The sequence below is a fragment of the Vanellus vanellus genome, assembly GCF_965231255.1.
Source record: "Vanellus vanellus genome assembly, chromosome: 23".
NCBI lineage: Eukaryota > Metazoa > Chordata > Aves > Charadriiformes > Charadriidae > Vanellus > Vanellus vanellus.
Genome location: NC_138928.1, coordinates 738,881 through 753,190, shown reverse-complemented (window position 1 = coordinate 753,190; position 14,310 = coordinate 738,881). Strand labels below are relative to the sequence as shown.

Genomic DNA, 14,310 nt, shown 5'->3' with positions numbered 1-14,310 from the left:
CTTTCGCAAGGAAGTACAAGACTGAACAAGAAAAGCTTCCTAGTGACCACAAGTACAACAGTAACGATTGCTCTTGATCTGCCAGCACCTACAATTAGCAAAAAAAGGGTGTATCAGCACATAGGTGCTTTAGAGAAATGTGTCTGCAATGAGCATGTATGAGTATTTAATACATCTAATCAAAAGTAAACAAGTTCTAAACCAATAAGCAGTCAAGCTGCCCCACTCAGCCTCAGCAGGCAAATCTAACACATGCAGACGCACTTAGTAGACAGTGAAATACTTGTAGGCAGCAAAGATAATGAAGCCAGTGCACATATGCTGTAATAGACAAAGCTGGAACTTAAACACACTGTTGATATCTGCAACAGCAGTGAACAAGTAAAGAAACAGACACAGAATTTGAAAACAGAGAGAGGAAGATAAACACTAAACACACAGCAAAAAGTAAAACAAGAAACAGAAGAGTACTTTGCATAGAACTGCCAGTAACTGTTGCCTGAATTATGAGGGAAGTCAGAGAAAAGGAAACCCTCCATTTCTGGGTGCCATATGTGCTTACTGCAAGACATTAACACCATTTCCAAAAGCATTTGTGGACAATGGCAGAAACAGTTCTATAATGTACTCTGAGACGTGACTGGGACACTTCCATACATATACACACATGGTTTTGCCTTCCACATAAACACTCCATAAGAAGAACAAAGGCAGAAACCATTTTGTCCCAGTCAGCAGAGTGCAGTCGAGCCTGTGGTTCGACAGCAGCTGTAGCTGACCCCGGTACCCCACACTTCCCAGTCCCCACTCCTGCTCCCGGCTCATCCCACACTGAGCCACCTTAGTTCATCACAGCAAAAGAAAACTACGCCCTTCTTCCCCAACACGGAATAAGTTTTCATGCCAATTTAACACAAAACTTAGTGCCAGAGGCAGTGCAAGAGCAAAAACATGACTGCATGGGTGAGAAAAGGGAGGACTGGGACAGCAGTAGTCAGCAGTTAAGCTGGTTTAACAGCAGCTAGACATAAAACTGAAAGTAACTCTGCATGTGACACAGCTCTGACAATTTGTGCAACGAGATCAGCTCCAGAACTGCTGGAAAACAGTGCCGGGCTCAAAGTGGTTCATGAGCATCTCCGAAACAATGCATTCCAGCAGTGTTCCACCCAAGGCAGGTTCTACAAACTGGATTTTGAAATAACTGAAAAGCCACAAAGATCTCTACTCTCAGTACAACCGACTGAAAAGCAGCTTTTGCAAGTAGTAATGATGTAAGACTATGAAATGCTTTTGACAGTTGTAGCCATAGAGCTCTAACAAAAGAAAAAGTAACATGAAGATGCTTGAGGTCTTGGCAGCCTTCAAGAACACTGCTTGGAATTCATCCCTAATTTGAAGCTCTGCAACAAGCCACTCGCAGCAGCCACCTCTGGAAAAGGAGCTCGAGCACTTTCCACCAGTAACCTCATAGAGGTCACGGTCTTAGAGAAAGTCACAGAAATGACAGATTAAAAGTGCAGGGTAAGAACAGACTCTCAGAAAGTTTGAGCCATTTTGGACAGAGGGATTTGTTTGTCCCAATTCGAGTCTCTACAAGTTAAATCCAGAACTATGCATTTAACACATTAGGCCTTCAACAGGCACTTTGGAAATTCACTTAATTGTAACTTTACCATCTAGAATGGGCAGAAAGAACCCCCTGTTCCCATTATCTTTTTTCCCCTAATCACCTTGCTATTGCAGAACCAGCCTAGTGCACCCAGTTCAGACAATAGGTAACTCGCTTTCAGATATAAGGTCTCAAAAAATAAATCTTACCCACCAAACATAAGGCACAGTTTGGGAGAGCTATGAACTGCCTAAGTATCTCCTTCACTGATCTCTGCTCAGTGAACTGCCCGAGTAGCAAAGCTGAATGACATTTAAGTAGCAGTATGCAGACAGAGACCAGCAATACCGTCTCAACATTTCAATCCTTAAGTACTTAGAGATAAAAGAACTGCAGCTCTTTAGGAAGAGCTGTAAACAGGCCCTCAACGCGGTGTAATAGCAGTTAAACATCATCCATCACCTCCAAAAGGTAACAAAGCTGAAGTGGGAGAAACACCTAACCAGTATTAATGCAACACATTTGGGACAGCCTTTCTGGAGCTCTGATTGTATCCATATGGACAGAAACTCAAGCCTGTAAAATTTTCTTGAATTTTTTTTTTTTTTTTTCCAACTTCTCCATGACCATCTGATCTCCAGTCCTGATCTTACAGTGTGAATTTAAGTTTTCTTATGATCAGAACTCCCTTCCCTCTTTTTGAAACCCACAAAGGCTTAAATCCTTGTTCTTACCTCGGCCTCAATTTTGCAGTTGACATAATTCCTGTTGCACATATCAGGCCAAAATCAAGAGACCACTCAAACACTTACTGGTGTCACACAGGAAGCCTGGGGCAGACCTAAAAGCAGAACTGAGCTCACCTAGGGGGTCAGAGTACTTCACTTTAAAGGGACTAAGATGCACTTCCTTTCTTTCTCAGAAAGAGTAATTCACTTAAACCTTCCTAAGTCTTCCTGCATTTCTAACAATCTATGTTAAATATTAGAAAAAGGTATTTCTTAAGTGTTTCTGGAATGTTTCTTAGACCCTCCCACTTAGTATTTACAGCTGTTCTTTTCTAGTAAGCATTTGAAGAGAATAATTTAGCTTTTTGTGCCCAAGTACTCCAAGCTCTTGATGCAGACCAGGGAAACCAAAACAATGCTGCAGAGAAACTGTGAAACATGCTCCTGAAAAATGACTGGAAGTTTTACAAATCACCGAGGAAATAGGAGAGTATCACAAGAACTAAGAACATCTTTAAGCAAGTTAACATGTTTTATGTCACAGGAAGCTGGCCACGGAAAGTAGTGTCTTCAGAAAGCCCACAGACAGGCACATGGCATCAGAAAGATGAGACTGAGTTTTAACTGACTCGCTTCACTGAAAAGCTCCACAGAGGGCACCACTCCTCATGTGAATCTTACCCTTTTCATTTTATTTAGTCTCCTGGTATTTCTCAGCCTCTTGTCAGCCAGCACCTACAATACCATCAGAGCAATGAAATTTCTCCCACTTCATCATGCTCTCATTCCATTCTCTCCATTAACAGCCAGTTGAGACTACAAACCTTTAATCCTCTTGCCCAATTTTTAGAAGAAATCTGTAGATCAAAGTCTTTGCACAGTCTGGAAGTTACATAGTTAGTCCTCTCTCTAGTTCAGACCAAGATAGGATGGGATTAATCACTATCACCTTGCCAATACACAGAGAAAATCCCTACAGTACTTCCAGTGGAGTTCTGCAGTATGATGGAAAATTGTTCTTCAGCTCTTTACTGCTGAATTTGTTTATAAGCCCAGTCCCCATTTTCAGAGGTCAAATAAAAAAACATCTTTTCTTTTGAAGTAATTCCTTATAAACGAGATGTAAGAACTGGTGAGATCAGGAGTCACCTAATCCAGTATTTTATTCCTGACAGGACCCTTAACTACTCTTCCTCTGGACCTTCCCGACCTCTGGTAATTCACCGTTCCTATACAAGATATGGTATCTCTACATTTAGTACCCTAGCCCATTTTTCTTCCGAAACTTTTAAGGCTTGTAAGATAAATGAACTCAAAAGTACAAATGCACTGGCTGAAAGATCTGTAAAAGCAATTTGAATCTTAGGTTGTTACAATACTTCAGCAAGTGAAAAAGCCATCCAATTACAGTAAAATAGGTCTGCATTTTAAAGAGTGACAACTACGTCTTTGCTTCTGTGAAGCATCTCCTACATAAAGGAAAACATGACCTTGTGCAAAGGCAAACAAAGTTTTATTTGACAGAAATACAGGCATTGAAAAACATCAGAAGAGACTGGCATGGGGTAGCACATTAGCAGCATTGTATTTCAGATGTCAAGATCTCCACTATTATGATGTTCACACAGATTTGACTGAAAAGCAGAGTCAAGCACAGAATAACATCTTCCTTGTCTTAGAGACTTTGCCAGAGCAGCAGCAGTATGTCAACAGAAGGCCTAACAAAACTGAAGGCTTGGGACAAGGCAATCAAAACCTAAATGCACATTTACAGCAGCGTATTGACAAAGTAAGGAACTGACAGTGCTATTCCCTTCGCTTTTTTTACTAGTTCCTCAAAATTTTCACAAGAAATCACTCTAAACTGCCCACAAGACATTCTCTGACTCTTCGCTATTACCCTGCGGAGAAAGGTAGAAGGTGAAGCCAGAGAATTTTTAATACCTAGTCACATTATTCACTTTTTTTTTTTTTAACACTTTATATTTTCCTAAAACACTGCCTAAAAAAAAAAAAAAGCAGTATCATTTGGAATCTTACCTCTACTTTTCCCACCAGAACAACAGAGTCACCCTATTGTTTCTTTACTTACTTTCAATTAAAATCTCACTTACCAATTCTGACTCCAAAGAGCCATGCTCTCCTAAACAAGTTCATGCTTTTCAGCAACAGGCTGCTATGGTGAGTGTTATCTGACAGGGTTCGGAGTATCTGAGGCAAAAGCCCTTTCTGAATTTTACTTGAGAATAGTTTGGTCTGTAGGAAGAAGGTGGCAGCACATGCAGCTGTATGCTGATGTTACCTATACTGTCCATAAAGCTAAAACAGACAGAGATTTTTATCATACAATTACACTGTGGCATGCTTACTATAGAAATTAGAAATGTACATAATTATATACATAATATAGACATTAACACATTAAAAGGTATTCATATTGCTTATTCAGAGGGCAGAGTGGGTGGAAATCAGATTCTGCTGCACTGCATTCCCCTGGAATGGCACCAGAACCATCTTAGAACAGATCTTACAGATAAGACCAGCAATTCACAACAAAGATCACAGCAATCCGCCATGGGCTCCAGCTCACTTCCTCCTCCACTTAATGAGTCATAGAAGTTATTTTGTATCAGGTGATAGCTATTAAGTGCCAATCTCAACACTGGAGAAAGCTGTGTCACCACACAGGTAAAGATATATTTAGTTACCACTAGATAATGCCTGCACTTCTGCCAGTGCAAATGGGCACATGACTTTTCAAAGCACAAGTATGGGGATTTCTTACCAACAAAAAAATGCATTTTAAGTTTAGAATTAAAGAAAGGCTTTCAGAGTGCAAAGAAAGCATTTTCTTGTAAATGACATCTAATCTTAACCTCTGCAAGTTAAGGTATTCACTCGTAGAGATTCTCTACTGAATTAAAATTTGACTGTACATTTCAGGAAACAGATGAACCTCCGTTTGTTAATTCAACCATACAGCTAGTAATTATAACATGTTTAAGGATTTCTGCAGCTAGCTGAAGCAAGAGCAGTTTTAGCAGGATTTTCCTGCTGTAATTATCTTGGCTTCTTATCTGAGAAAAACATTCTTATCTTGGCTCATTGTGCAGATGCCTACACTGAGCGTTAACTGCCCACTAGCTAATGCAACAGTGTTTCTTAACACTAATATAAAGAAAATTTGACTATGATGTAGGCTGAGAATGTATAATGTATTTTCAGCATCAATCCAACAGCTAAGAAGTAACACCACATCTCTTTTCAAACTTTCCACTAGTGGATGCTTGTCATGTTTCAGCTTACCATCTTTTCAAAGTAGCATTCCATGTTATCTTTAAAAATTAAAAGCATAATGCATCTCAAATCTAATGCTTACATTGAATGAGATTCCTTTAGTCAGTCTAGGTTTTTCAGAGCTCAGCATTCAGCATGCACAAGCCTTTTACCAGGATGCTAGAGTGCTGTGTCCTGCACAGGCTCACCATTGTGCAAGCCCAGAGAAAACGTTTTGACACACTGCAAACCAATTCCCACCACATAAGCAGCAGCGTTCTAAATGAGGCTAATCCACATGTACAGTAAAAAAACCAGACAGTATCAGCAGGAAACAGAGCACACAAGCCTCAAATAACAAAATGAAGAATCCCAGACAGAAGAGCCAAATCATTGCTAGAAGGTCACACTGAAGGCCAGTTTAGATATCTACCCCTGCACAAACCCCTGATATGCTAACTTCTAAAGGAAATAATGGTGCTGGCACTTGTGGCCACATAGCATTCTTCATGATCTGCTGTTAGTACAAGATTTCACACCGAAAATCTAGGCACCTGCAAGGCATGAAACAGTCCTTTGCATATTCCTCCTATGGGCACTGCCATTACGTGAAACATCTGAGTGTGTGCACTAAAATGAAGTCGATCTGACTGGCAATGAATGCGACTGTCTCTTAGGTTATGCCTAGCACATTTGCTTAATCATCCAGTAAGTAGGAAAATAAGTTAGTCAACAAGAATTAAAATTCTCTACTTATGTCTACCCCCAAACATAAAAACACAAGCAAAAGCAAACGAGAAACTCGCTGAAACCTCAGACATGCTCAGCTATGGTGAATGGTAGGAGATATGACTTACATGGCACTTGTATACTCTGCACAAGACCATGGCTGACAAGACAGTCTGAGGCACTGATCTAGGTTAAAGACTGAAGATCGTTCTCGCCATCTATATAAAATTAGTAACTTCCATCTCCAATAATTTGGATTCATTTCAAATCAGATGGACTCAACCCAGTGGCTGCAAGAACACAAATGACACAGGACTTCAGGAAAATGTTTTTTTCAGCCTAAGCAAATTACTGGTCAGCCCTTGCAGACCAGGCTGTTGTGTTAGACCTGCAATCAACAGCAGCAGCCTGTTAATCTAAATTAAAAGTGATACCCCCCTCTAGTAGAATAACTGTGACTTGGATGTGCTTAAAACTGAGGTTAGGGAAAGGTTCCCACTTTATGTAATGATGTCAAATACCACAGCATTACCTGAGTACTGGAGGTTTCCCATACAGAAGTTAAGGCATTTTTCATACCACAGCCAAGACTCCTGCTAAGCAAGTACGTGCATCTTCATCAACTAACACAGGCATCAAGGCTTAGCCTAAATCAAGCTCTGCTATTAAATCAGAGGGAATATAAATAAGGTTGAAATAGGACAGGGAGGAGTTCTCCAGTTCAAATCTAGGCTTGGAGTCAGACTTTGGTATCCTATAATCACATTCAGTATTCAATTGTCATCTTAACATATTTGACTATTCCACCTTTGCTGCTTCTGTGGGAGATTCCTCAGTCACCCAGCTCCAAGACAGAGTTAGAAACAGTCAGGTTATTTGGTTTGTGGATCACTGCCTTGTGTTCCCAAGCCCCCACTCAGACTACACAGAAGGATTCTGACAGAGGCTGTCCACATCTGAAGATAACCCGATTAGCCAAATCCTCTCCCGTTACATCAGCTTACAAGGAAGGCAGAAAGATAGTAATTTTCATATCTGATCCCATGGACTAATTCTGCAAAATAATTAGTTTTAGGGAAAACTAGTGTTTCACCCTGGCCAACTAACCCAGAGATTTTGCTCCAGACAGCTTCAGGAAAAAAGGCAGACTCCGCAGAAAGCTGGCATACAGGGAATGCAGTTCCTTTTGTGGGAAGACAAAGCAACACCAGGGCAACAACCACACAGGTCCTGACAGAAGTGCCAAGTTACTTGTGCTATGCCACACCCTTTCTGGGCATCTCTTCCCCCTGCAGGTTACTGCATCTCTAAGTTACTGCCCCACACTAAATCCAAGTTTAGGAGAACACTAACTCATATAGCCTTTGGTTTTAAAGGTGTTGCATCTTTTCTTAAGGGTAATAAATACAAGGTTAGTTCCTGTTGCCTCTCATGACACCAACTTTAGAGCCTTGAAAAAGTGTAGCTAACTAATCTTCCAGCAAAAGCTCAAGCACATTCCAGTCTTGTATTCTGGGGGAAAATATGCACTATTAGTTCTTCAAGTAGCAGTGTCTTAAGGACAAGAACTCATCTAACTATAGCAGGATTATTTTATTCAGCTATTTTTTTCAGAAAGAAATTCTATCTCCTGGATTATAGACTACTTGCATATAGTTAATGAATGTACATAGTGTTTGGACACTACCAAATGCCTTGATTAAAGAAGTTTATTCCAATTATTTGACATGATTTACATGGCTACTGAAGAGGCAGTAAAATGTCAAAGACTTGCAATTAATTTCTGTTGTGTTTAATATTCTTCACCTTCATCTTCTCCATCCATTGAGTCTGTGCCCACTTCTTCATAATCTTTCTCAAGTGCAGCCAAATCTTCCCGAGCCTCTGAGAACTCCCCCTCCTCCATCCCTTCTCCAACATACCAGTGAACAAAGGCACGTTTGGCATACATCAGATCAAACTTGTGGTCTAGACGAGCCCATGCCTCAGCAATGGCTGTAGTGTTGCTCAGCATGCACACTGCCCGCTGGACTTTGGCTAGGTCACCACCAGGAACCACCGTTGGTGGCTGGTAATTGATGCCAACCTATGTGAAAAGCAGAAGAGACCATGAGTTTCTTCATAGCATTTGACAGTGACTACAATACAAATCAGGTACCTACAGAACATCTTAATGAGAAAATATACTTCATAAGCCCATAATGGTAAATGAGAAGTCTGTTAAAAAAAATCATGATGTAACTGAGACTTGCCTTAAAACCGGTAGGGCACCAGTCCACAAACTGGATTGTGCGCTTGGTTTTGATAGCGGCAATAGCAGCATTGACATCCTTGGGGACAACATCGCCACGATACAGCATACAACAGGCCATGTACTTGCCATGGCGAGGGTCACACTTCACCATCTGATTAGATGGCTCAAAACAAGCATTGGTTATCTCAGACACTGAGAGTTGCTCATGATAAGCTTTCTCTGCCGAAATAATTGGGGAATATGTTACCAATGGGAAGTGGATACGAGGGTAAGGCACCAAGTTAGTTTGAAATTCAGTAAGATCCACATTTAAGGCACCATCGAATCTGAGGGAAGCAGTAATGGAAGAGACTATCTGACTAATGAGGCGATTGAGATTGGTGTAGGTCGGGCGTTCAATGTCCAGATTCCTACGGCAAATGTCATAGATGGCCTCATTGTCAACCATAAAGGCACAGTCGGAATGCTCCAGGGTGGTGTGGGTAGTCAGGATGGAGTTGTACGGCTCAACAACAGCTGTTGAGACCTGTGGTGCAGGGTAGATGGCAAATTCCAATTTTGATTTTTTCCCATAGTCAACAGACAGGCGTTCCATCAGCAAAGAAGTAAAACCTGAGCCAGTGCCTCCTCCAAAGCTGTGGAAAATCAGGAAACCCTGCAAGCCAGTGCATTGATCAGACTGAAAGAGAAAATACATGTGTTAAAGCAGTTGTGTAGAAATTAAGAATTCCAAAACAAGCTTAAAAAAAAGAAAAAAGACAACTCTGAATTCTAACACATAGCAACTCAACATCCATTGATAATCAAGGAACTGCCCTATAAAAAACATTGTATTCTTAGCTATTTTAAGCTCCCTAGATCTTGGAAAGTGACTTCTGCACTTCAAATTACTACCTCAAAACTTCTCCTACCCCCAATTCTCAGGCCAAGGCCACTAACAATGACCAAGAAAAGCAATAATATTCAGAGAACTGCAGACCATCTATCCCTTATATTGATTTGACATCCTCTACCAGCACAAAAAACCAGAGCAATCCTCTGTTCCAGAACTACTGCTATAATCCTGCAAGAGTTGCAAGCATGTAGCTCAGTTAAAGGAAGCGAGCTGTCAAAATGTATTACACTACCATTCCAGTTTAGTCTTGGATGAAGACACCGGACTGCCTTGTCCTCAGAAAGAAGTGCCACATGATGCTTAGCTTGATTCCCTGGACTGACAGGGCCTTCCAACAGCTTGTAAAAAGAAATTACAACCATATTTTACAGGTCAAAGTACAGCCTGCTGCAAACTTATCTTAGCTTTAATTAGACATGGTAGCAGCCAAGTGTTGAGAATGCCAGTTTTGATCTACAAAAGGTGTACTTTTCAGTAAGACTCATTTAGCATTCCATATTAAAGTACCAGAGGTATAGTCTGGATTTCTTTGGGCAATAAGAATTTCTTACCTTTGTGACACAGATTTGGTAAAGTACATGCTTAACAGCCCTGTAAAGTGAACTCTAACCTTCTAAGCAGACATCTTCATAAGTCTGCCACACAATCAAAGTACTGGGGAGCCTGAAACATCCCAAGTTACTGAGATTTAGTCCCCTTTTCTGTTATTACTATAAAATTAATTCAGAATTTATAAAAGCAGGAAATGCAAACAGAAGTCTAAACCACAGAAGCAAACACTCCTGTTTGAATTTCCCTGCAAGAGCCCCAGCCAGAGACCAATCCTTTTCCAACAGGAGTTATGCAAATCAATTATCTCCATCCTGGCTTTCTGAAGTTGAACATGAAACTAAAGTTTTGGATGCCTCATCAGCATTTCAGGCCATTTGAAAGTCATATCTGGCAGGAATAACCCAACCATTCCCAGCTGGCTAAGATGCAGACTAAGTCCACAGATTCTCCTACCACATAACAAAGTAAAGCACAATTTATAGGCCTATGTGTTTGATAACCTGATTTCCAAACCCTGTAAAACAGGATAAAGACATTTAAGAGGCTTCAGTGAAGAAAAGTCTTACCAGTTTCCTGATACGCTCTAGCACTAGATCAATTATCTCTTTCCCAACTGTGTAATGACCTCGAGCATAGTTATTTGCAGCATCTTCTTTACCAGATATCAATTGTTCAGGATGAAAGAGTTGCTTGTATGTCCCATTCCTAACTTCATCTGGGGAGACAAGATGAATACCAATAAATATAAATAAATTAAATAAAGTTAGCTTTCTACCTAGACCAGGCTTTTCAGACTTCTGAGGGTGGCCAGAATAAGGTACCTAAACACTTAAAAAGAAGCTTGATTTCTACCTATCAGTAGGTGATACAATACCTAGTACAGTCTAAATGTTGACTACCTAAGAAAAATGAAGTTACTGCTTAAGAAAATGTCCCATTTTCTTGCCAGAGCAATTTAAAACTGGACTGTATCAGCAGAACCATTCTTCTACAGTTTAAGACAACCTGAGGCCCACTTTGCAGATCAGCATCAGAAATATTGCTTTTCCCCCCTCATTTTCCAAGCCCTCCAAAATGTTTCCTTATTGCTTCTGCAGCTGTGGGCAGCCAGAGCCTACACTGCTTGCTTGTCCCCTTCTTTCCCTTAATTATACTTTCTGCCAAGGTTAGAGAAGAATGTTCAAAAGGAACAGGAGATGCCCTTGTAGAGATATTCAGTTATGCAAATACTGAGATGTATGTAAGCTCCAGCACAAATGTCTGTGTTATAAAGAAACCACGCAAATGAACACAGAGCATCCCCCAACAGTTACAACTTTGGAGAACTATTTAGACTAATGACTTCCACTAGTTATCAGAAATATACACTTACATCTAGCAGACTAAAGCTCTGTCCTACCAGAATGGTACAGAGACACTCGGCATAGCTGTCTCTGGTTTAGCTCAAGCCATTCTGGAGTTATATGCTAATGCAGTACTGCATCCTTTAATTAAAATCACATGGAAAGCAAAGAGTTTTATTAACTACAGATGAAGTTGCCTGTTTGCATATATTCCTTTTAAGCTGAAAAAGAGCAAGCAAGACAAAGGTAAGCAGAATTAAAGATTCAAAAATACAGTTGAACCAATTTAGACTGACCAGCTACCACTGAAGTTTGCAATCCAATACTCAAGTATTTCCAAGCTGCATCAAAATAAAAACAATTTGGAAAAGTCTGCCATTCAAAATACGTATGTCTAAGACTTTCTGCATTACCACTCCAAGTTAATGAGGACAATACAGGTAAAAGGGACAAATATAGAACCTAAAAAAACAAACCTAACTGGTAGGGGCAACATGAGTGAGGATGGTCCTGGGGAAGTAACAAAACTTCAAGAGTTAAGAGGATCAGTCATTGGACTATGAAAGTGTGCTGGAATAAAGAATTTTTTGTTTAGCTTTCCCCTAAACTCTGTTTTCCCCTGGACATGCTATCCTTCATGGTTTTAAGTCTATCTGGGGTAGATTTTTAAAGACACTTGTGTTGAATTCCCAGACATGTTACTGACCTATTTCTTTGTGGAAAGTTTGATGGTATGTTATCGCATCTACAGAGCTGGTGTACATGTACAGCAGCCCTTTCGCTTTCACTAAGAGCAGCACTGATCTGGTAGCTCCAGAAAACCCTGGTGCTACATGGCAGCTACAGAGCTGCTATACACAACAGATATTTTTTTTTTTTCCATAAACACAGTGCAGAGGGACATGCTGCATGAATGGGAAGAATCAGGCTAGCCCTATTCAGGAAACTGGATCAATAATTTTCAAATAAGCAGGGCAGGAATAAAGAAAGCCTAGCCCCCAGAAAGGCACATGATGTAAGCTTTAACAGAAAGCCCTAAGTTTTTTAGTATTACCAAGTATTTCATAAGACAGCCCTTTGCCCATCTCCCTGTACTACACTTGCATCATTAACAAGTGCTGGAACATTACTACTTGTCCCAAGACTCACCAGCTACTCATCCCCAGAGGCAAGGCAAGAGCTTTGCCACCTGCTCTCCCTCACCTCATTTCTCAGCCTTTTCTGGTTGCTTAGAGCCACCACCTGGCCAGCAGCAGAGGAAGCAACAGCCATGGGGCTCAAGAAAACAGAAAGCCAGACCTGCTCCTGGGAATATTAGTGTATGGCCAAGGGTGCTTTGGCTCATTTCAAAATTATCAGTCCAGCACTCACACCCTTGACCTGCCCAATGGCATTTTGCTCTCCTGCAGAAGTTCATTCTACTGTACTAGCCACAAAGTGCTTTGGGGCATTACAATGAAATTAAGTTACAAGAGACACTTTGGGTATACAAGAATAGCCTAAGCCTACTCACTCATCTCCCCTTACCAACTCTATGTACTGCAGAAAGATGAACACAGCAACTGCACAAGCACAGATCACTACTTTAGCCACAAAAGTGGCTCCAGCAGAATTACTTCAGGCACATATTGGTTAGAGCAAAACCAAGACTCATGACACAAGGAACAAGTGTCATCAAATTGGGGAACTCACACTAGACAGGCAGTGTAGCTAATGCCCCAGAATGTGGGACTGGACAGTGGCTGATGCATGGGATCACATCTGAATACCAAGAGCCAGCATTGCCCAAGCTTGGAATGCAACTGATTTTCAGGATAAGAGTGGATTGTTATTCAAAGATAAGGCAGTAGGAAGCTGAAGTACACATTTGGAAGTCCCTGAATTTAGGCTAGCGATTGAGACTCATTTCTGTAAGCACTATTCAAGCTACAGAGAGTAGAAAATTGTTTTGGGAAAGCTCAGGAATCATTCCAATGTACAAAAAGAAATCTGCTTAGTGATACATATCACATCTTTCAAAAAGGTTCCCATTGACTGCTGTATACATTATGTCATTGTTTCAAGAGCTAGAGCTAATTCCTTGCATAGCAAAAGCATGAAGCATATTCAGAAGACCCATTTAATTCCACAGGCTGGCAGAAGATAATATTTAAATTCTTTAGAGCTCCAGAGTGTACATTTACCAGTCTCAATGAACATAAAGCCAAGTATCTTCCCTCACTAGGAAGATGTAGGCAAGCTTTACATAGTAAAAATTTAAAGCCCCAAAGCATTGTGCAGGACTAAAGAAATGGATCCGTTAGTCAAGAAGTGTGTAAGTTAAATCAAACCCTATGGCCTGTTCTACAGTCCTTTGCACAGGTCTCTATTTACCTATTACTGCTGGTTCAAGGTCCACAAACACAGCACGAGGGACATGTTTTCCTGCACTGGTCTCGCTGAAGAACGTGTTAAAGGAATCATCCCCTCCACCGATGGTTTTATCGCTTGGCATGGTACCATTGGGCTGGATGCCATGCTCCAGGCAGTAGAGCTCCCAGCATGCATTGCCGATCTGCACACCAGCTTGACCAACATGGACTGAGATGCACTCACGCTGTGTGGAGAAAAAAAAAATTGGATCACTCAGCAGAAACAGCAGTTTCCTTGTTTAGAAAACATTCAGCACACACACACAGCTTGAACTCCCATACTGCAAAGCTATTAAAACATTGGCCTTATTGTCTTGGTGTTAGGGGCATTTGGCACAAAACACAGCAGAACACAAAGCCTCTTTCAAGTCATCATCCACCTCCACCGAGAAAGACCCTTTTAGACATTGTCATTTTTACAAACTCATTCACCTCCTTGTTCCTATCCTCAGCTAGACAGGAAGAGTTGATCAACTCTTCCAAATGCTTCAGCCAACTCCTCTCTTCATA

The 14,310-nt window shown here is 40.9% G+C and overlaps 1 protein-coding gene across 1 annotated transcript; it reads right to left on the bottom strand.

Annotated features, from left to right (window-relative positions):
• Nucleotides 1-8,043: 8,043 nt before the first annotated feature.
• On the bottom strand, nucleotides 8,044-13,883 carry LOC309680940 (tubulin alpha-1C chain-like; the record flags this gene model as incomplete). The annotated part of the gene is made up of 4 exons (XM_082494710.1): nucleotides 8,044-8,431; nucleotides 8,598-9,278; nucleotides 10,613-10,761; nucleotides 13,763-13,883. The coding sequence occupies 4 exons, from the start codon at nucleotides 13,881-13,883 to the stop codon at nucleotides 8,138-8,140; spliced, it is 1,245 nt and encodes a 414-aa protein (XP_082350836.1). The 3' UTR covers nucleotides 8,044-8,137.
• Nucleotides 13,884-14,310: the final 427 nt, after the last annotated feature.